Source organism: Taudactylus pleione, unplaced genomic scaffold (genome assembly GCF_031769625.1).
Source record: "Taudactylus pleione unplaced genomic scaffold, aTauple2 ptg000824l, whole genome shotgun sequence".
In the NCBI taxonomy this organism is placed as follows: domain Eukaryota; kingdom Metazoa; phylum Chordata; class Amphibia; order Anura; family Myobatrachidae; genus Taudactylus; species Taudactylus pleione.
Window position 1 is genome coordinate 1704453 of NW_028285226.1, and position 24151 is coordinate 1728603.

At 44.4% G+C, this 24151-nt stretch overlaps 1 protein-coding gene across 4 annotated transcripts in view; it reads left to right on the forward strand.

Annotated features, from left to right (window-relative positions):
- Positions 1-23936, forward strand: part of ATPAF1 (ATP synthase mitochondrial F1 complex assembly factor 1) — a 49659-nt gene extending 25723 nt beyond the window's left edge. Inside the window, exons 6-9 of one of the 4 annotated variants that reach the window (XM_088458292.1) lie at positions 7559-7606; positions 18294-18389; positions 21146-21253; positions 23088-23935. In XM_088458292.1, coding sequence (XP_088314418.1) covers positions 7559-7606; positions 18294-18389; positions 21146-21253; positions 23088-23255 — 420 coding nt within the window. In that variant the 3' untranslated portion in view covers positions 23256-23935. Of the gene's footprint in view, positions 1-7558; positions 7607-11147; positions 11631-11747; positions 11914-18293; positions 18390-21145; positions 21254-23087 lie in introns of those variants that run through there. The other 3 variants (XR_015872865.1, XM_088458293.1, XM_088458294.1) reach the window with 3 other exon arrangements.
- Positions 23937-24151: the final 215 nt, after the last annotated feature.

Consider the following 24151-nt stretch of genomic DNA (forward strand, 5'->3'; position numbering starts at 1 on the left):
GACGGGAATCGAACCATGCGGCCGGCGGTATTTCATACCCATTCCCTTTTTACAATCCTGGAAAGGAGGGTTTTGATCCTCTGTTCATCGAATTGGTAAGGAATTTTTATTTTCATCCCACTACGACATTAATAAATGAGGTACGTGGGGATCCGATATTAATGCATAGAGGAACCTGCCAGGGTCGCCCCCTCTCCCCTGTTGTTTAATTTGTGTATTGATCCCATGTTTCGGATCCTTAAGGCCTGGTCTGAGTTCCAGGGGATTCTAGGCGACAAAGATTAAATTATCCGCTTTCGTGGATGATCTGCTACATTATACTGAAAATCCTGAGTCGAGTCATCATTGGGGAAGATTATGTCTCAACTTTCTGATTTTGGAAAGATTTTGGGGTACGTGGTGAATCTTTCTAAAGGTGTGTACACACAACGATGTAAGTAATGAACAATTTTCGTTGAACGATTTTCGTTCAGTTTTTCCCTCGAAAAAGTGAACGAAAATAGTTTTACAAAGTAGTTGGTTTTACTTTGCTTAATAAACAATTTTCTGTATGTTGAAGGAAAAATGCTGCAACTTCTATTGAAAATCGTTCAGTTGGCCAGTCTGACTGAACTACAATCGACAAACGTGAATGCACATGAACGATAATAGTTCATCATTTTACATTGAACGATTTTTTGAACGATAACGACGTCATTATAGTTAAATCGTTTAAAAAATCGTTGTGTGTGTACGCACCTTTAGTCTCTATCTGAATCCAAACAAACGAGTCCCTAGATGGGGTCATCACTTGCCGGTAAGGTGGGCTGGGACCAGTATTAATTATCTGGGAATTCAGCTTCCAAAACATCCTTCTGAGTTATATAGGCTTAACTTCTCAAAAGCAATTACCGTATATACTCGAGTATAAGTCGACCCGAATATAAGCCAAGGTACCTACTTTTACCCAAAAAAACTGGGAAAACTTACTGACTCGAGTATAAGCCTAGTGTGGGAAATGGCAGCAGCTGGTAGTGCCCCCAGTAGTAATTCCCCCTGGTTGTGCCCCTAGTAGTAATCCCTCCTGGTAGTGCCCCCAGTGGTAATCCCCCCTTTCAGTGCCTCCAGTAGTAATCCCCCCCTGGTAGTACCCCCAGTAGTAATCCCCCCTTTTAGTGCCCCCTGTAGTAATCCCCCACTGGTAGTGCCCCCTGTAGTAATCCTCCCCTGGTAATTCCCCCAGTGGTAATCCCCCCCTTTTAGTGCCCCCAGTGGTAATCCCCCCCTTTTAGTGCCCCCTGTAGTAATCCCCCCCCTGGTAGTGCCCCCTGTAGTAATCGCCCCCTGGTAGTGCCCCTTGTAGTAATCGCCCCCTGGTAGTGCCCCCTGATAATGCCCCCTGGTAGTGCCCCCTGTAGTCCCGTCCCCCCCCCTAGTAGAGAGAGACGTGAAAAGAATAAAAAAATAAATAAACACTTACCTTAAACTCCCGCTCCTGGTCCCGCCGCTGTCCGCTCCTCCGGCCGCTTTACATGGGAGAGACGTCGTCATGACGACGTGTCTCCCATCACCCACTGCGGGAGCCTGAAGATGGCTCCCGCAGTGGGAGCAGCAGCAGCCGCTGAGAGTCTGACAGACTCTCAGCGGCTGCTGATTACACCAAACACGCAGCTGCCGGCTCCGGCGGCTGTGTGTTTGGCAGTGTGTAGCACTGACCGAACTCCGTCCGGTCAGTGCTACACTTGACTCGAGTATAAGCCGAGGGGGTACTTTTTCAGCACATTTTTTGTGCTGAAAAACTCGGCTTATACTCAAGTATATACGGTATACAAATTACTAGGTAATTGGAGGGCTGGAAACACCTTTTGTCTATCTTACATGGGCAGAGCTAATCTTATTAGGATGCTAACCTTTCCTAGACTGCTATATTTGTTTCAGGCTCTTCTTTTTCTTCTCTTAACCCAGAAGGATCTTCTACTGTTAAATTCACTTTTTCGAAAATGTATTTGGGTATCCAAACGTCCACGCATTGGGCTGATAAAATTACAGCAGTCTAAGGCGAATCGAGGCATTAACTTTCCTCACATCTTTAATTATAACCACGCGGCTTTAATGAGATATCTCTGGGATTGGCTTCATGACCAAGACCTTTATGCAAATTCGTCAATTGAGGGCCAATATTTAGAAGATTGTACTTAAGTTGGCTTTCTCCATATGTATGATGAAGAAATTCCAGATCATATACGTAGTAATCCTCTTTTGTGGTCCACACGAAGGGTGTGGCATATTCTTCGACATCATTGTAATTTAAATTCCCATAAATCAATTTTTTTGCCATTTATAGGAAACCCAGAGTTTCAGGGAGGTAAGGCATCGTTCCCTTTTACCAAGCACCATAAAGAAGGCTTGATTAATATAGTCACTTTTCTTAATACCTCATTGAAATGATCTCTTATATATACTGCTGCGTCTAAAAAGTTCCCTTCGTTTCGTATCCACCCCTTCGCTTTTATGCAGGCTAAGCATTATGTGGTGTCGGTCATTAGGTGGTTCTCATAGTTGGATTGGACCAACGCATTAAATAGTATGCTGCTTTTAGAGCCGGCTTCTAGTAAGGCGATATCGATTCACTATTCATTTCTGCGACGATCAATGCAACACAAGGAAGTACGTACTTGGATGAGTAGGTGGGTGCAGGTGATCCCCTCTTTATCTTTGAATACTCTGGTTAAAGCACTCCACCAATCACATAATCTGCTCCCTGCTATTCAATATCAAGAAATGTTTTTGAATATTTTTCACAAAGCATAATTCTCCCCACATCGCCAATTTCTAGCAGATATGTCTTCTTTGGCCTCTTGCCCTCGTTGTCAATCCCCTGTCGCATATTTGTATATTTATTTCTGGTCTTGACCTCTCCTAAGAGTTTTTTTTTGACTGCAAGTAAAGAAATTTGCCCTAGAGCGACCAGTGAATACATACCTTTTACTGATGTTTGGGCATTATTTGGTATGCTTCCGGAAGGCCAGCGAGTGGAGAAGGGTTGCAGAAGACTTTTACTTATAATTAGCGCAGCGGCCCATAAAGCTATACTTCAGGCATGGATCGATGCCTCACCCCCCCAACGTTGCAACTTTTTAGGGATAAGCTTTTCCATGTTTTTAACATGGATTGGATTGAAACTATACTAGAGAAGGAAACTCGTGTATGAAAAATGTATCAAATTTGGGAGAGCTATATTGGGACTCTGACTGAAGAACAGAGGCATAAAATCCACGAGTCATTAAAACTAAAGGTGCGTACACACTGGGCGATAAAGTGGACGACTGAACGATAACGATATCATTATCGTTCAGTCGTCCACTTTATCGTCCATTTTTAACCCCAAAAAGATGAACGATGACGACGACGCACGTTCCCGCTGGTCGTTCGTCATCATCGTTCATCGGGCTGACATGCAGGCCAACCTGACGATCTCGTCAGGTTGCTGCATGTCAGGGAATGGGGGAGAGAGCCCGGCGCTGAACGATATCGTTAATGATATCGTTCAGCAGCTGTGCTCAATGTCATGAACGACATTGAGCACAGCCTGCCGGGGACAACACTACACGATATCGCTCAGGGAGCATATCGTGTAGTGTGTACCCACCATAAGTGGTATTGTCTTCAGATGATTTCAGAGGACCCTCTGATTCGGTTGGAGCCCTGAGGAGATTTTTCTTTTCCCTCTTCACCCTGCTCTTTAAGGTCTCCTCGATTAGGATCACAGAGTGATTTTTGTAATAATTTCTTGAGAGATTGTATAATGGGACAAGTCGTCTTACATTTTTATTTTTTGTCTTACAACAGTCGATTTATTAATATATTCTCATTGAAAAATTTCTAATTGCTCACAGCCGTATTGTGAGTCTTTATCATTGGAATTCGATGTGTTTGTTTCTTTGTAATTTGTCATTATGTATGTAAATGCACCTTGTACAACTTATCATGGTGTTTCAATAAAAAAAAAGTAAATAATTGCCCCAACTTAGTGTCAAGACCATATCTAACCTGAAACTGTTATGACCTGGTTAATCACCAACAACCACCTGGTCCAGAGGTTCCCAAACGCGGTCCTCAAGGCACCCCAACAGTTCATGTTTTAGAGAGACCCATGGTTGAAGCACAGGTAGGTAAATCAATTTGACTGAGGTACTAATTAAATCACCTGTGCTCAACCATGGATATCTCTAAAATCTGAACTTTTGTGGAGTCTTGAGGCCCACGTTTGGGAACCCATGACCTGGTCTCTCTAAAAATGATTAAAAATCTCCCTTTTTCTGTCTCACAATTTTATTTTCCCATCCACTAAGATTTGATTTAAGGTCTTGTCCTTTATCAGTTCTCCCCCACTTTTACTTCAGTGTACTTTGATCAGAGATAATGTTACCTAAACCCTTTCTCCTGTAATCAGCTATGAAGCATTAAATATACCACGTTAAAAGTCGACATGTGAGTGTCATAACACAGAGTCAGAACTTATTGAATTTTTGTGATTTAATATTAAAAGATTCCACAATGCTTGGTTATGTACAAAACAGTAACAACAAGTGACGTACAATGAATAGAAATTGCACATGATACTCTAAAATAATAAGGATTTAAAACATATGAAAACGCTTAGGTCTGGTTTCTGTGATGGGGAGTTACCCCAAAGGTAGGATCACACCTCAGTGGACTCCCAGGGACTGACCACAATTCTATGTCTGAGATTACATTTTGGGGTCAATTCAATTGTGTGATGTACAGTGCTCGCATCACCCGCACATATGGGTATCCCAGAGATCGCACATAGGGCCTAATTCAGACCCGTTCGCAAGCGCTGAGCGCTCGCAAGTGGGTCGATGTTGGCAAAGTGCGCATGCGCACGAGGGAGCCGGCTCCGTTGTGCGCATGTGCGAGACCTGGATAGCGACGGCCAAGCCGTCGCTATGGGTCTCGCTACAAAGGGGGCGTGCTGTCGATGGTGAGTGACAGCACGCCCCCTTTGGTGGGCGTGCCGGGGGTGTGGCTGCCCAGACGGAGGCGTTCCCATGGGAACGCCTACCGTCTGGTGCTGGCCCCACTGACATCACAAGTGATGTCAGTAGGAGTGCTCTCGGCTCTGATAGAGCCGAAAGCACTCCAGGGCTTGCAGCAGACGAGACCCTACCACAAGGGTCTCGTCGCAAGCCCGATGGTAGTGATGGTCTTTACCATCGCGACCATCTTTTTGGCCGCTCGTTATAGCTGTGAGGCCGCTCTAAAATTCAGCGGGACGGCCCTGATTGAGAGTGAGCGCTCTGAAAGAGCGTCCGGCTCTGAATCCATAGTCATTCAGAGGCGGTCGCAAGAAGCGAGCGCTCGTTCTGAATGACGGTGGACGCTTCTATTTTTTAGTGTGGCCTCCTGGTCACTTAGCTTAGCGACCGACCAGGTTGATTGTCACGATGGTCAAGACCATCGCGACCATTGGGGCTTGCGACGAGACCCTAAGGTTTGGTCTCGGCAGCCACAAGCCCCTTGGAGCTTTCTGCTTTGATCGTGCAGGAATCTCCCCACTGATATCACTGCTGATGTCAGTGCGGCCGCCCACAAAACGGCAGGCGTTCGCTTGGGAACGCCTCCGTTTGTGTAGCCACCCCCCCGCCCCGCCTACAAAACAGGTCGAGTTTCTCTCTCGCTCCGGGGCTTGCGCACGCGCAGTGCGGCCGCTGTGCGTGCGCAGGTCCTTAACATCGACCTGGTTGCGAGCGCTCAGCGCTTGCGACCTGGTCTGAATGAGGTCCTTATTCCTTTACAAACCAGAGAATCATCCTGATTAAGGGTCAGTGTAACTCCATTCTCTTGTGACTTTTACTTTCATGTTACACAGTTACCTTCAAGGAATTTGGATTATCGTGTCCTATGAACATATATGGATATATTAGGCATTTAAATGAGATAATGGACCTAGTCATTTACTACTCCCTGCCATAAACAGTTACTTGTCGTCATACCAATTTAAACAGGTCCAGCATACATCTGGCTGACTCTGAACAGGTCATGGGAGTCCACAAAGAGATGGACACAAACAGCACAGAAAATAATAAAATGAAAGAAAAATACTGGTCAGGCTGAGCTTAGCCTAACAAACAGCTCCCAACTCCGTTGGGAACTTAAAAAAGAAAGGGGTGATTGGGAGGGTGTTAAGGTTAAACGGTTTTAAAGTGCCTGTGTTCCTCCACAGTGTTCCAGAGTCCCCAACTGGATGAACATTTGATTGTGTCCTAAACTGATGGCATGCTAGAGATGCCCAGGCGCAATGATGGGGTGGCGCTGATGCCCAGGCGCAATGATGGGTTGACGCTGATTCCCAGGCTCAATGATGGGGTGGCACTGATGCCCAGGCACAATGATGGGGTGGCACTGATGCCCAGGCGCAATGATGGGGTGGCACTGATGCCCAGGTGCAATGATGGGGTGACTGACTATCCCAATCTGCTCTTTTGAATTGGGGATAATTATCTCTCTCAAGTTCCAGGGTTATTACTAATACAAATATTGGACTGACTATCCCAACCAACTCTTTTGAATTGGGGATACTTATCTCTCTCAAGCGCCTGGGTTATTACTATTGCAATGATGTGGTGGCACTGATGCCCAGGCGAACTGATTCCCAGACGCAATGATGGGGTGACACTGATTCCCAGGCGCAATGATGGGGTGGTACTGATTCCCAGGCGCAATGATGGGGTGGTATGGATGCCCAGGCACAATGATGGGGTGGAACGGATGCCCAGGCACATTGATGGGGTGGAACTGATGCCCAGGTGCAATGATGGGATGGTATTGATGCCCCGGCGCAATGATGGGGTGGCAATGATGCCCAGGTGTTATGATGGGTATATTAATGTGTATGTGAAAGCATTTTTATCAGTTTTGAATGAGAAAAAAATATTTGCTTGCCTTAGTCTGGACCTGGGAGATGTATCAAGCTTTCTAAAGAGAAGTTGCCTATATCACCTAGCCATCTTATAGCTAGGATTTTAGAGAATGTACTAGAGCTAGATAAATGCTAGATAGAAGCTGATTGGTTGCTATGGGCAATTTCTCACCTTCTCCACTCTTTAGAAGGCTTGATACACCTCCCTCTGGTTCTGATTTTAGACTAAAGCTAAAATGTAAAGTAACTATGCACCTGGGCAATCCATGCTGCAATACAAGGGGTGTAAATACAGGATAAATACTGGCTGCTTTTACATGTAGCCCACAAATGCTGGACAGCTTTATTTTTACACTGCACATGTTACATCTGCCCCACCCGCAGTGCAGCATGTTTTTACCAAGGTGCATAGTTGCTGGCTCTTTTCTGCTTTGATCGCAACCCAGAATCAGGCCCACAGTATCACCTACAGGCTGGAGTGTGACTGCACCTAATCATTCCCCCATATTCTTTACATCGGTCTCTGTGACATGGGCCTCTTAATGTATTTCAGTTATTGGAGCGGATATACTATGCTGAGGCACCAAATCTTCTGATCTCTGTGGATCATAATTTTTTTTTCCTTATCTTCTGCAGGGAGAAGCATTTCATCTCATATGGCAAAGAGTGCAGAACTGTCCCTCTGTAAGTTTTAACAGTAACTTCTGGTGAAGCCCTTTCGTAGATTGTCAGTATTCAGTTAGTCACGTTGGATCCACAAACAAAACACAGATGTTGGCATATTCCTGTGAATAAGAATAGGGTCTTGTCCTGTGTTGTTTGCCCAGCCTGGCCTCCCGGTGGCAGAAGTATATTTCAATGACCTCTGGTCGTCTTTTAAAAACAATTTGCATGTTTTAATTTTCTACATAAAAGCAAAGCCTTCCTGTGTAAGCCTCCGGGACACAGATTATCTTTAGGAGTTCTGCTCCGCAGGCAGATGGCAATTTGGGACAAGAACCATTAGGGAGGCGACATGCAGCTAAGTATTTGTGTGTTTGGTTTTCTATATCCATTAGTGTTTTATTACAGCAGCTGGTCCTGGAGCAGGATATAATTTTTAGGTTTTTTTAGAGGTTATATAAGTTTTCTGAAAACTACGTTTGGTTTGCATAATTGCGTCTGTTCTTATAGACATTTTTTATCTATATCTATTTGTCTTTTTCATTATAGCGTTGATAATAACAAACTGCTGTCGTGTAATCTTTGCATAAGTTTGTTATATATCACCAGTTATTTATATAGAGCACACATGCAGCCGCCGTACTGTACAGAAAATATTTGACTACTCACATCAGTCCTTGCCCCGGTGGAGCTTACAATCTATGGCCCTGATTCAGAGCCGGACGCTCTGACAGAGCGCTTGCTCTGAATCAGGTCCGTCCCTCTGAATTTTAGAGCGGCCTCCAGGCACACTAAAAAATAGAAGCGTCCACCGTCATTCAGAACGAGCGCTCGCTTCTTGCGACCTATGGCCCTGATTCAGAGCCGGACGCTCTTTCAGAGCGCTCACTCTGAATCAGGACCGTCCCGCTGAATTTTAGAGCGGCCTCCTGGCATTCCCATGGGAACGCCTCTGTCTGGCCAGCCACGCCCCCGGCATGCCCACCAAAGGGGGTGTGCTGTCACTCACCATCGACAGCACGCCCCCCTTTGTAGCAAGACCCATAGCGATGGCTTGCCCGTCGCTATCCGGGTCTCGCGCATGCGCACGACTGAGCCGGGTCCGTCGTGCGCATGCGCACTGGCCCAACATCGACCCGCTTGCGAGCGCTCGCGAGCGGGTCTGATTCAGGTTCCCTACCACTTGCACATACCAGGGTTAATTTTTTGTCCAGAGCCAGTTACCCTACTAGTGTATTTTTGGATTGTGGGAGTAAACCGGAGCACCTGCAGGAAAGCCACGCAAGCATGGTGAGAACATACATACTCCGCACAGTTCAGTTAGTGAGCTTAGTTGCGTTTTAGAGATTTTATTTTGATGGGAAAAATACAGAGTTGTGTGGGATGTGTTACAGATGTGTATAAGCATGTGTCAGAGGGGGTGGAGTTTATATCCTGGCTGTACAGTAGTGATGCTGGCAGTGAGAATGCTGGCACTGGAATCCCGACGGTAATTATTGAGAATAGAGGGAGGGTTAGGCTGCTGGGAGGGGTGGAAGGGGGGATGTTTGGCTGCGGGAGGGAGGGGGTTTATGGGTAAGGGTAAGATTAGGATATTTACCGACAGGTATCGGTATCTTAACTCTGTCGGAATGTCAGCGGCGGGATTCTGAGCACCAGGAACCTGAGCGCAGGCATTCTGGACCTATCCCGTTGCAGCAGACAATATTTTGAAAACAAGGGTCAGTGTCTATTTAATTGAACAACTGTAACAGTTCATTTGTGATTTTAATAGTAGTGTGCACCAAGCAATACTGCTAGTAACTAAGGCCCTCATTCAGACCCATTCGCAAGCGGGCGCACCTACGTTAGGCGTACGTACAAAAATATTTAAATTCAATGGCTCGCTCGTATTTTCGTTCGCATCTAAAATTCCTCCCTAAACTCTGACGACCCCTCCTCTAACTAACGAGCGTACGAAATAGCGAGCGTACATCCCCGAAATGGCTTGAAAGGAACGCACGCACACGTATAAACAGGAAGTGGCCTTGTCAGATGTCGATTACCTGCTCCTTTATTCTGCCTACCTCCATCAATCGTATCATGGCAATCAATGTATCAATTAGCTTAATTGTTTGTTTTTTTTCAACACAATGCAAGAAACTTTACTCTTGTCCGTGTTTGTGTTTACCCGCAGAATACGTACGGATGAAACATTCGCTTTTATTGTTCAAAAAACATGTGAACCACAATTAAACAATTGTACTATTGCTGTGGATCCCCGCATATTTCCCTGGGTTCATTTCTTTATTTAAATTTGCTTACGCATGTCACTGCATCAAGCCTATCCTAACTTGCTCCTGTTAATTTCCAAAATACATTAGCCAATCAGAAAATTTTTACACACTTTATCAAAAATGATTTTTAAGAAAAACACCATTGCCATCATGAGAGCCTCCGCATTCACCAGGCGTGAGCTGCTGGTGCTTACGGAGGTCATGGATCGCCGGATCACCAGCCAGCCTCAACCCATGACCAACCGGCAGAAGCGCTCCGCGTATGCGGAGGTACGGTCCCGCCTGCGGTCCTTCGGCTCACGCCGAAACATCGGGCAGCTGGAGCGCAGGTGGTCCGACCTGCAACGGCGAACGCCCCGCTTGCTGGCATGCTTTCGCATGCAGATCCTGGCAAGTAAGTGTTATGTATTGTGGTTTTCATGTTTGTGTTTGTGGGGCAAACTGCGTGTGCATGTTTTCCTGTCTGTTCTATTTATTATTTGTACTCATATCTGCGTCTGCATGTTTTCCTGTCTGTTCTATTTATTATTTGTACTCATATCTGCGTGTGCATGTTTTCCTGTCTGTTCTATTTATTATTTGTACTCATATCTGCGTCTGCATGTTTTCCTGTCTGTTCTATTTATTATTTGTACTCATATCTGCGTCTGCATGTTTTCCTGTCTGTTCTATTTATTATTTGTACTCATATCTGCGTGTGCATGTTTTCCTGTCTGTTCTATTTATTATTTGTACTCATATCTGCGTCTGCATGTTTTCCTGTCTGTTCTATTTATTATTTGTACTCATATCTGCGTGTGCATGTTTTCCTGTCTGTTCTATTTATTATTTGTACTCATATCTGCGTGTGCATGTTTTCCTGTCTGTTCTATTTATTATTTGTACTCATATCTGCGTCTGCATGTTTTCCTGTCTGTTCTATTTATTATTTGTACTCATATCTGCGTGTGCATGTTTTCCTGTCTGTTCTATTTATTATTTGTACTCATATCTGCGTGTGCATGTTTTCCTGTCTGTTCTATTTATTATTTGTACTCATATCTGCGTCTGCATGTTTTCCTGTCTGTTCTATTTATTATTTGTACTCATATCTGCGTGTGCATGTTTTCCTGTCTGTTCTATTTATTATTTGTACTCATATCTGCGTCTGCATGTTTCCCCTCTTTTTCTGAATTTTTAATTCTACTGCTTTTTTTTTTGGTTTTATTTTTTTATTTTTTATTTTTTTTAGTTTGGTTGCCCGGATTTGTCCATAAACTAAACGCAATTTATTTGACATATTTTAGGGGGACAGCCAAGACTCCGCCGTCAACGTCGGCGTTCCCGCCCACTCTCCCCAACCCCCAGCCAACACTCCACCCCAAATCTTCCCCCTATTCCCCACTCCTCCCCATCCTTCCCAGACCCTCTCCCGGAAATGTCGGGCCTCCTTCCCCTCCGTCCCACTTCCCCCTCTCCTCCACCCACCCCTCTTCCAATTACCCCCTCCCCGGAGTCCAGCATAACTCCGCCCCATTCTTTGGGGAATGACGGATCCTCCGAGGAGGATCATGGAGGTTTGGCCGGAGCTCCCGATTTGTTTCCCGGTATGTTTTTTATTTATTTTTTATAAAGCACAAACTGTTTGTATGTAATCATGTGTCGTGCCTTTCTTTGTGTTTTTGTGGCTTGACTTTTGTTGATTGTGAAGGTTTGCCTTTACCTCTTCCTGGTGATTTAAGCATACACATATCATACCTGTGGGAATTTGTACCTAGGCCTTGTATTTTTGCCAGCCCACCCTTTTTATTTCTGTTTTTGGGTTTAGGAGTGATTTGGTTTTTTTTTTATGTTTTTCTGTGGAGTCCCTATTGTTGTATTAACCCACACACTTTTCTCACCCACAGAGGAACAGAGGCGTCGGCAAGAGGTGGCGGATGTTGTGGGGCAGATGCGCCACCATGTAATCGGCCTTCTGGTGGCCCTCGACCGGGCTGTCTGGCCTCCTTCGGCATTAGATTTTTTTTTTTTTTTTCTATTTTCCAAATAAATTTATTAAGACAAATATACGTTGTGGCTCATTTTTAAAAACCAAAACCAAGATAGTTTAGCCTGACATAAGTTCCTGCAAGGATTTCCCTTTTTTAAAAGTTAGATTGTGTTTTGTCTTTGTATGTCAAACAGACACCAGAAACACATAACAGTAACAATGTCATTTCCCTTTTTGGGTGTAGTGTCAATTTCAGATTTCTACATTTTCCAGGTTCCTACTTGGTGCGCAAGCTGCTTAGGCCAATCTTACAAATCCCAAGGTTGGGCCAGGCTTCCTTTTGGTGTGGATTGGGAAGCTGAAAACATATTTCAGTTTTGCTCAACTGGCGTCAGTACTGGTTTACCCCTTAGTCAAATGTAACTTGTGTTAACCTGGTTACACTTGCTGTTAACGTCCCAAAAAAGGAAGACCATTTCACTCTTCAAACATTTATTGACAACATAACAGAGAAAACAAAGTGGTCACTCCCAAAAAAAATACACAGTGATAAATTCAAATACAACACATACCAAGAAATAATTAAATAAAAACACAATCAAGAACTGGTTGACGAAGGACCATGCCAACATGATTCCACAAACATGGCGTTGCGATATGGGTTCAAGAATATATGCCCAAAAGGAACAGATCCAGGTTTGGTAAGGGTAGCAGGAAGTAGTGAGCGTTGGAGTGCCAAAGATTATGTGAACAAACAGAAGATGGTGAGAAAATTAAAAATATATTAGATGTTCGCCAAAAAACACAAACACATTAGGTATAAACACTGGAGTTTTGTTCAAACTTACCTAAAAAATCTGGCCACCACATCATCGCGTATGGCCCCCCCACATACTGACCTTCGACCAACCTCGGGGGGGCCATCCTCAGGTAAGGCATCCTCTGGCTGCATTGGGACACCACTCCTTATGGCAATGTTGTGAAATATCCCACACAGGACCACAATTTTCGACACCATATCCGGCACATACATGAGCTCGCCACCAGAGCGGTGGAGGCATCTGAATCGGCCTTTTAAAAGGCCGATACAGCGCTCCACCACTTGCCTGGTGGCTGTAAGTGCGGAATTATACGCACTTTGTGGCCCTGGTGTGGGAGCCAAATAAGGAGTGAGCAGCCAGGACATGCAAGGGTATCCACTGTCTCCTGTGAACAAAAATAGACCATGTCAGGAACACTGTGTATCAAGCTTAACATTGTTATGTACTAAAGGTCTCCACTTACCCAGAAGCCACGCATCACCAGCTTGTAGGTTGGTTAATTTCTGCCATATCCCTGATTGCCGGATGACGAAGGAGTCATGAGCACTTCCGGGTAATTTAGCATTCAGGGACAGGATCTGGAGGGAGGCATCACATACCACCATTACATTCAGGGAGTGATAGTGTTTCCTGTTTCTAAATATTGCCTCCAGCCGTGCTGGAGGCTGAAGTGGTATGTGAGTACCATCCACAACCCCTATGATGTGTGGGAAGCCAGCTATTTGGTAAAAATTGGCCTTGGCCACACTAAGGGCACCCATATCCAAAGGCATTTTAATAAAATGATGGAGGTGCTTGAAAAGTGCCTCCATCACTGCCCTCAGGATCCGGGAAAAGGAGGATTGGGAGATGCCCGCCACTATTTCAACCGTTGTTTGAAACGATCCTGAGGCACAGAAATGTAACACCGCCATAAATTGCGTCAGTGGTGGTATTGCTGTTGGACTGTCAATTTGCCGCTCAAGATCACTTTCTATTATTGAGAGAGTGTCTATGATGATTTTGGGAGGTAGACGGTAGCGTCTTAAAACCTCATCATCGGGCATTCCAAAAAGGGTGACACGTGTTCGAAATATCTGGGGCCTTGCATGCCTACGATGCCTACGCCTGGGACGAGTTTGAGGTTGGTCGTCTTCCGGGAGCAGGGCCAGAACAATTCGCCCCAGATCTACCTGAAATTCAAAGTTTACAATGTAAGGCTTTTGACCCACCCCAAAAGTAAGAAAAAACAACTTAGCTTTCTGATACCATCCATAGCTGCTTACATGCCGGGGTATTGTCATGATACGTATAAACTGTAAAAAAGCCAACAATGAGACTTCAAAAATTTAGAGGGTGTTTTTTTTGTTTAAAAATTGTTGCAAGCCAACACAGAAAATAGCGGAAAAACACATTTGGCCATCGATGAAAACTACATTGCACACCGTACGTCAAATAGGGTTCAAATGGACCCAAAAAATGGAAAAGGGAAAAGCAAAACTGGATTATATGATGAATAAGCCGTCAAAAATGCGGTAATTAATTCTCAAATGCAAGTCACTACACCAACAGTCAAAAATGCGGTAATTAATTCGCAAATGCAAGTCACTACACCAACAGTCAAAAATGCGGTAATTAATTCGCAAATGCAAGTCACTACACCAACAGTCAAAAATGCGGTAATTAATTCGCAAATGCAAGTCACTACACCAACAGTCAAAAATGCGGTAATTAATTCGCAAATGCAAGTCACTACACCAACAGTCAAAAATGCGGTAATTAATTCGCAAATGCAAGTCACTACACCAACAGTCAAAAATGCGGTAATTAATTCGCAAATGCAAGACAAAAAATGGACTTACCCAACTCGAATATATAAGATTTCCACAAAAAACTTCTTTGGGTCCGAAAACAAAAAAAAACTAAAAAAGATGAAATGAGTGTTAAACAAATTAACGAACCACAAAACAGAAGAATACACCAATTGGCCACAAATTTGAATGCACAAAACTTACCAAATCAGGAAAGGATGTTGAAAAATTGAAAAAAATGCGAACGGAAAAACCAAAGAAATGTAGCAAAAACAAACAAAAAAACAACTCTGCAAAATCCTCCAAACGCAACCAACCAAATCCAAACCACTTAACCGACAACACTCCAACAACCCCACCTCGAATCCACACACACCAAGCCATAAATAGTGTTTATTTTCCCGCACAAATTAAGGATGAATCATAGGGACGCACAATCAATGATGCGGCCGCAAACTAAGGACGCATGTATAAATACGTCACGAAATCACATAGAATTTCTGGATGATTTCATGCTGGAAGCAGAGACATGGCTTCAAACCAGGGAAACAATGGTCAAAATTGCGGCGGTAAGGCCTTCATGCATTTTGTGTCAATGATTCTTTTAAAACATAATATTGTGCAAGTTGTGAAGTGGCTAAATCTGCATATTTACCCAAATAGGTGAGGAGGATGACATGGAAGAGACTGCTGGCCCCAGTCAACCCGCCAAAGCTGCCAAAAAAAAAAGGCAGCCACATTTCACAAGCAAGGAGATGGAGGTTTTGATCCAGAAGTGCGTTGACATCCTGCCCCAGGCAGCCAGGAATATGAGCCAAAGCCAGAAGTGGAGAATGTGGGAGGAGGTCGCCGTTGCTGTCAATAGGGTGGGTGATTATGTCCGTCTAGCCCGGGATGTCAAACGGCGGTAAGTAAACACTTTCCCATCCTATAAACAAACCCCATTGTAAAAAAAAAGGATAATGGTTCCAAATTCATTCCACAGATGGGCAGACTTCAAATATCGTCTCAAACAAAAACTTGCCGACAGGGCTAGGCATGCAAGGGGGACAGGTGGGGGTCCCACCCCTGTGTCATTGGAGTTGACAGACTTAGAAGAGATGGCACAGGGGTGTGTGCAGGCTGTGGAGGTGTTTGGCGTGTCCAACATGGATACGGACATGCCAGACTTTGCGGCTCCTCATGTTGGCCAAGGTAAGTCTTGTGATGTCACCAACTCAGAAATGCTATTGTGCCAATATGTAGATTCTAATGTGAGTCTTTTCTCCAATTTCCTAACAGAGACAGAGGCGGATGAGTCTGCTCCAGAGGGGAGCCTTGGCCGCAGAATTTCTGCTGACTCTGCAGGGGAGGAACCAGTACATCCGGCTGAGGACCCTGCAGAAGCCAGTCCAGGGCATGCCCCCTCGCAGGCAGTGGGCCTCCTCACAGAACTCAATTTTAAATCGGATTGCCATACGGAGATTCTGCAGAGGATGGACGCCAGTCTGATACGGGTGGCTGAGGCCCTGGAGCAAAATGCTGCGGCCAACGTGACCATTGGTCAGGCCCTGGCGGAAAATACCAGGGCCAACATCCGCATCGCCGATGCCCTGGAGCAGCTCGTTCGCCAGCACATGGTGGAGCCGACCTCCCTTCCTGCCGGAACATCCGGATCCTCCACCTCTGGCACAACATCAGGCAATCCTCCAAATGTGCCTAGCCCTGTGCCTAGTCCAGAGGCCACAACATCTGCCTCTGGACAGGCCAGCCCGATGGCATCCCGGACCCGGTCTGGCGCCCACCCTCACCCAGCCAAACGGGCGAGAAAACGGTGACAGCAATGGCGACTTTTCCCACACTCCTTCTGTGCTTGGCTCATATTCCTTTCTGGTCAAAACTTCCCTCTCCTTTCTTGTGAAATGTTTTTAAATTTTGTATTTACGCTTATGTTAGTAGTTATGTTTTTTTTTTTTTTGGATCAAATATCTTGGCCACAAAAAAAGGCAATACAATATTAGGCCAATTTGTTTGTGTGTAAACAATAAATTAAAAACAAAACACTGACATTGTATTGTGACATTATTGGACAAATGGGTTACATTTAATCCTGGCCTTAAACGCAAAAACTGACCCTCTTTAAAAAAAAAAAAGGCCTCTTTAAGGAACGTTTAAAAAATCACATAGCGATGCAAATTCCACAGTAAACCAAAAAAAAGGGGAGCTAATTAAAAGATGATGACATTATTGTTACAATAGGCCATAACCACCAAATTGTGGCCAAAATAAAACCCCAAAAATGTACGCTAATTGATTGTGTAATCATGACATTAGCAGCTCTGATTTCCACCTGCGTACGCTTTTGTGCTATCCCAATAAACTGCTTTCCAAACACATACCAAGCCGGATTTCAATCCAACACTAATTACTTTACTGACCAGCCGCGATTAATCGCTGCACCATCGTGGAGTCCCGGGACGGAGGAGAAGGCCATCGCCAATGTGGTCGAGTAATCCTGACCCTAAGCTGTGCGAGCATTTTGAAGGGAAAGCGGATGTTCCAGTGACGTATGAGACGGTCCGAACACATTTGACGTTCGCATCTGCTAATGTATGTACGCCCCAAAAACGCCTCGCCACGCCTGCGTTTTTTCATCTCCACCCCCGTCAACACCCAAAAACGCCCTGTTCTGTCAATCACATTTGACATGTCACTTCCTGTACGCTATTTTAGGAACGAGAGAAAAAAAGCTCGCAATCTGCCGTACGCACATGCGCAGTGTAACACCGACGCATGCGCGGTTAGTCAACATCGGAACGCAACGAGCGTACTGTTGTTAACGTGCGGCTCTGAATGAGGGCCTAAGTGAGCTGTTTGTTACAGATCCCTATTGCACCCAACCCACACATGGTCTGAGTATGGCACTTATCCTATAAATGTTCTGACTCCCCAACATACAACACTTAGTTGCAGTCTCTATAAATAACTGACCCCTATGCCGTTCGTACAGGTAAATCGTATTGATGTGCCGTGTATCCACTAGCAGATATTAATGAGCGATTGCACGATTATGACATCGTAATCGTGCAATCGCTCATTAATCGTGCACTATAATGTCGGAAACGACCAGCGATGCACGCTCTCTCTGGTCGTTTCCGACATCAATCATCGGCTGAACATGCCGGTCAGTCTGCCGATAACGACAGATTGGCCATGTTCAGGGATGATGGAGGGTGCCTACACTGAACGACTAATCGTTCAGTGTAGACACTGCAGGGGATGGGGACAGACGGTACGATTACTATGTCGTAATCGTACTGTTGTTCCACTATCTGTTAGTGGATACGCACCTGTAGTCTGCACTTATAAGGCTTGATTCTGAGTTGGATGCTGCAGCCCTCGTGTGTTGAGTCGTTTGTTGGTATTGCTTCTGTGATTCTATGCAAATACCGCTACCAGCTTTTCCACCGTGCTCCTGCATGTGTAAGGACTGAGACACCCACGCTGAGTGTCTGTAGACGCTGAAATACTCCTTGGTGAGTCTTCAGATTGCACGATCGAAACTTGGACCAGCCCCATGGTAGGTGCAGGTTGTCAGTCAGAGTCTGGCCTCTCCCACAACACGCCCGTAAGACTGACCATTGCTGTGCATCTGCTTAGCCCCTCCCAGTCATTGCCTGGGAACGCCCACTACATTGTAATATCTGAGACCATGCATCGTTATCACAATTTCTGTGCTGTGCACACGGATGCTGGAATCAGGCCCAAAATGTTATATTTCTGTGCCAAACATTATATTCTTTATACTAACAGTTGTTATTTGTCTTGGAAGGATTTGTATCAATTCTTTATCTCTCTTTTGTATTGTTGCAGTTCCTATACGCATTGCCGAGGAAGGAGGGATACGAGTTTTTTGTGGGTCAGTGGTCTGGATTGGAGCTTCATTTCACTGCACTTATTAATATCCAGGTCATGTCACTGTACCCCGCACAGATCATTATGGAGCAGTGCCTGCCCCTGAGTAGGATACTGCATTTATTATGTTGTTATACAGATGTAGCAATGATTACATTGACACCTTGAGATCATTAAATTAATGCATCACAACAATTCTGAAGTTGGATATTGCATTGCAATACTGTAACGGTCTAAATTAGCATTACTGATATGCCTGTAGTACTAGTACTGGCCACTTGGGGGACTTGTACCTCTCATTGCAATCATTGATAATGCAAAAAGTAGGCAGTGGTGTAACTATAAATTTTGCCCCTTCAAGTAGTGCCCCCACTTATCTTTATCCCTGCTCCAATGCTGCTGCCGTCCATACCCCGGCGTTCGCTCCTCGGCACTATGTGAGTGACGTCATGGTGCCCTGTGGGACCCGGAAGACGGAGGGAGCTTGAATAGGAGCCGGGTGCCCGCTGGTTACACACTCAGCGGGCGCCCGGCAGATGGAGGGTTAAGGGGGTGCGACCACAACCCCTGCACCCTGCGTAGTTACGGGAGTTCCGCAACTGAGTGGCGTAACTACTGCCCCCGTCGCTCCCAAGCTACCCAGCGCCTCCAAGCCAACGCGGGGACTGTTGGGGGCAGTAGTTACGCCACTGAAACTAGGTTCTGGTGGAAAAAAAATGAACAGTATGCTCACCACCACAAACGTATAGCCGGCACCAGTGCTGTAATGTGGGATAGCTAACATGACAGCAGGGAAGTAAGCATAGTCTCCCGTAGCAAAAGCATCACCATGCTAGGCTGGGTTGGTCACATATCAGGGAGACCCTCTGCATCGAGCCCCAGCGTGGAAGTTCCCCAGCAGATTTGGGCTGCAATTACCTGCCGGGCGCGATGCAGCCAATTCAGTAGCTCCGGGTACTTAACCCGTGAACCACATCCCCATGTAGATTATTGAATTTCTCCCATTGTGACATAAGATATAACTGTGTCCTCAGCTGCTTGGGTTCCCTTTGTCTCATACAAAGCTCCTGTAATGCACCTAACATCTCTTAAGTGAAGAGGCGAGTCAGTGACTGTAATGTAACAATTTTCCAAATATTTTTATTATTAATGGCTGAAGGTGTTATGACCCTAAAGATCATAGTAACGATGTTATATGAAATGTTGATAGTCTATTTACAGATATATTTTGTGGATAAGTGCTTTGTCCAATTCATGTAAAATGTATCTTTAACTGTAAATATCTGTTTCTTCTAAACGTAACAGAACACTTTCATCCACTCACCTTGTCATATGCGAACATAACTCCCCGCAACCATACTGACCCATGTTTCCAAGATTGTACCCAACTGAACTCCATAAATGCTTATTTTCTCATAATCTAAGGTGCAGATGCTCAGTGTTCACTCTAGGACCTAGAAAGGACCCTGTAGCGAGCGCTCGAAAAGGGGGCATGGCCATGAGCAAAAGGGGGCAAACTCTCCTCTTTGTGAATAGATGCTGTGTGCATGGCATCTATTCACCGGCGGTGATCTCTGTACTGCCATGTTATAGCAGGGCTCCACCATAATGGCAGGGCGCATTCTGCCCTTTTGAAATCGGACAGGGCGCGGCTAAAACAGCCTAGTGGGAATGCGGAGATAGATTGGTATAAATGTATTACCTTATTTGCCACCCATAAGAAATGGGATGTTTTTTCTAGTCTGTGCAATCATTTGGTCACATATGTATCATGGTTTTTAATGTAAAAATAATGGGACCCCGGTCTGCGTTTAAATTGGGTGCCAGACTATAGATAGACAGTAAAAAGGTAGACCAGATGTTAGACAGTTAGTAGGTCCACACACTAAAAGTCGACAGGTTGCAAATGGTTGACTGTCAAAAGGTTGACATGAAAATGGTCGACACATGATTTTTGTTTTTAGGGTTAGGCACTTACCGGAGGGTTATGGTTAGGCACTTACCCTGACGGTTAGGGTTAGGCACCAGGAGGGAGGGTTAGGCACTAGAAGGGACTGTTTGGGTCAGGCACCTACCCCGACAGTTAGGCACCAAGGGGAGGGTTAGGGTGAAGATTAGGGCTAAAAAACAAAATAGGCGGCCATTTTTGTGTCGACCTTTTGACCATGTTGACCATTTGTACCTGTCAACCTTCTTACATGTCGACCCTTTGTCCCTGTTGACCTTTTGTGCCAGTCGACCTATCGACTGTCTAATATCTGGTGTCTATCTAGACATTGTCATTTTACTGTCTATCTGTTAATCCACACCAGTTTACATTTATATTATGGGTAATGTGCCACTGAAGCAGTAAAATTGGACAGGTGGGTGCAGTATGGCCGCGTCTGACCTTGGTATAATTTGTCTCCGCTGTATTGTAACAGCAGAGATCAATAGGCTAAGGTCCTTTCATCACGATAACCGCCACAGAATATATAAATAAACAGTGCCTGGCTTTAAAAAAATAAAAATATCTGGGTCATTCGCTAAATTCTTGTCATAGGTCAGAAGGCTCACATTACCTAGGAGACTGCAAGCCAATTAATATTCTCATGTACTTACCAGCTGTGATATCGGACAGATCACATGCTGGATAAATGTGAGCTAACTCTGTATTCATATTGCTTTATTAAAGACTTTATATGCAGCTGACTATAGCTACCCACAATGTAGGGTGTGTTTTGAATCCATAACTCCCAATGGCCAAATAATTGTCCCCACTATAGACAAACCTATTATAATAATCAGTGTCTCTTATTTTCCATCTACAGACAGCTGGTGAGGCAGCACCCAGTCAGCTAATCCTATATCATTACAATGAGCTCCAGGAGGACAAAGGGATTGTGTTAATGAACTCTGAACATGACACCAAATTCCTGGTAAAGTACTTTTCCTGCTGCCACAATGTGTGATTTTGGCTGCTTGGCTCGGTTGCTGTGATCTCCACTCTGCGCCTGCTGAAGAACAAGTTGTACAGATTTCAGCACCATGCTGAACTGTATGACGAGGTGCAAGGGGAGCTGCTTAAGCTGATATATCAGCCGTTCCATTGAACGGTCCATATATATCTAGAGTACATCAGTGGGTGTGTACACCTGGTATGTCTGTGAACGTCATCGTTCAGACCTATCGGATCAGCCCTGCAGCACAGTAGATGGCCGATGTATCTGAAAGTTAAAACTGTTATCTGCTGGTGTGTATGGGCGACCCAACGATCGCCCGTTCACATGATACGGGGATCCGACGGTGATTGACATCTCAGCTGTGGGGGCAAATTCAAATGCCCGCCCAGTTGTGACGTCAAGCCCAGCACATCGGGCATGCGATTGGTAAGTGTGTAAGCACTCACCAAATGTTTGATTTGTCGACCTAGTGTGTACCGGTCCTTACTTCCAAGCTGGGCGATGACTCACTCACAATCTCTCCCTGTTGGGGGATTGGGGATGTCATCAAGTCACCAGATTTTCCATCTTCCGCTTTGCTTGAAGACCTGACATGGTGCAAAATTGGTTACATTTGTTTTCTGGCAAATTTTGATTTTCTTGGGTGAAATGACATGAAGTACTTGTACAAAGTGCTGTGTTGTATGAAATAATGCTTTATGTAGAAACTGCCATTAAACCGGTCTTATGTATTTTGCACAGGGAGAGTGTTATCTGCTAGTATCCTTTTGTGACTATGGGGGTATTTAATTCAGTAACGAGAAGTCGCTGATGATGTCATGTTCGCCTGTTTCAATTATCACCGTATTCAAGTTTTCACCATGTACATGGCGAAAAAAAGTGCAGAATTGGGGTTTAGGGGTGCCGGCTTAAAAAAAATAGCCTGCAGCCCTGGGAGTGTCCTATAAAGTAATCTGTGTCAAAAAACATTTTAAAAAATCCTCTGGATACCCCAAAAAATTTACTTACATTTTGGGGGCAAAAAAAAAATATAGGGGAACAAAGTTTTAAACTAGCGAAAATGATTCAGGGGGGGTTTCCAAGTATACAGCAGGTGTTTTCTAGAATTCGGGTGGCAGCGGCAGGTGCATTTTTGAAGAATTAAAAAAAAATGACTTTAGGGACTTAAAAATATGCTTGCATCCGTTTTCATGTACCCCAAATTTGATGGGAAAAGTTATTTAAAAAAAAAACCTAAGTGCTATTCTGCACCTCTTCTTCTAAAGCTATAGATTGTAAGCTTGCGAGCAGGGCCTTTCTACCTATATATCTGTCTGTTTATTACCCAGTTTTGTTCTATCAATGCTTACAATTGTAAAGCGCTATATAAGAAACTGTTAATAAATAAATAAAATAATAAAGCCGCATTTACGCACCTGCCGCGTCTATTAAAAACCCTGACTACCTTCAGTAGCCTAAATCGGTGCTACCCGTAGTGATCCCCCGTGTCAGGACATCTTTAGGGGGGTGACAGGAAGATTTCCCGAAAATTGAATGGACTTTTTGATACTCACCTTTCCGCCGGGTCCCGTTTTCACCGGGTCCTAATTGATCCGACCTCTGACTTTTCGCCCCATATTGAATATGGCCCTATGAGGAGAATGGGAGTCATCGTTGGCAGTTCCTCTGGCTAAGTTAGTCATTTGTGAGCTAACCTTCAATTTTAAGATCCGTGTTTATTTAATAATTAATTATTGAACTATAGCGGTTGACTGAAGTAGCTCTTGGTTGTTACTTTATCAGGCTGTTTATAGTATTTTTTATGTTGCAGAATGTCCAGGAAGCGCAGTGTTTGGCCAGTCAAGTGCAGCTCTTCTATGCTGGGGACCTGTTTAAACTGGTGGAGACCTTCAATCACAATCCCATTGATTTTAAGTACATGGCTGTAGTGTCTGCCCTGGAGCAAAATGGACTGGGCAAAGACCAAGGGCAGCACTAGACCAGAGGACATGACTTTGTTATACCACTTTGTGTTACGTCTCTTGCACTTATTCTGAATTGGATTCCCCCTGCATTTTTCTGTATTCCAAGTAAAGCCGGACAACTGGAATACTGTATAGTGCTAAGAGAGCTAATTTATACAATGACTATAGAAGATTGGGGACTCGTGCTGTAATCTCTCACCTAACACCGCAAGAAGTCTGAGAAGATTAATCAATGTTATTTGATCCTATGCCTCCATTATAATTATACATTTTGTTTATTTCTTTTATTTATAATGTATACATAAATTATGCAGAACGTATTGATACACAGACTTGATTTTTAAATTCCTGGTCTGATTGTGCACTGTAACTAATGGATCCCCTGGAGCTATCCAATTAGCCTTGAAGCCCGGCCCGACGTCGGCACTTATTGGGGATTTTTTTTCAGGACCCGATGGGTCCTGAAAAATTATCCCCAAAAAGTGCTGGTTTTTTTTTTTTTTTTCTAAACCACATAAGTCCATACTTCTGTATATTTTCAAGAACAAATAGGATAATTCGCCCGAAACAAATAGGATAAGGTATAAAAAACGTGGATTGTTAACGAAAAATACCAGTTTTTCGCCCCCGAAAATATATATCAAGGCTAATTGGATAGCGGTTTTAGATTTTTCTTAGACTAAAGGGATACATTTACTAAGCAGCACTTTTTAAAGCTAATGCATCTTTGGCAGTTTCGTCTGTATAAGTATATTTAAATTGCTGTCTGAAAAGTGCTACTTGGTAAACTTATCGCTTAGTGACTAACAATATAGTATACTTAATTTTTTGTTTTCAGTTAATGTCTTGGGCACCATACCATAGAACTAAATCCTAGAATATACAGCGTTTCTCTGTGTTATAGAGGATA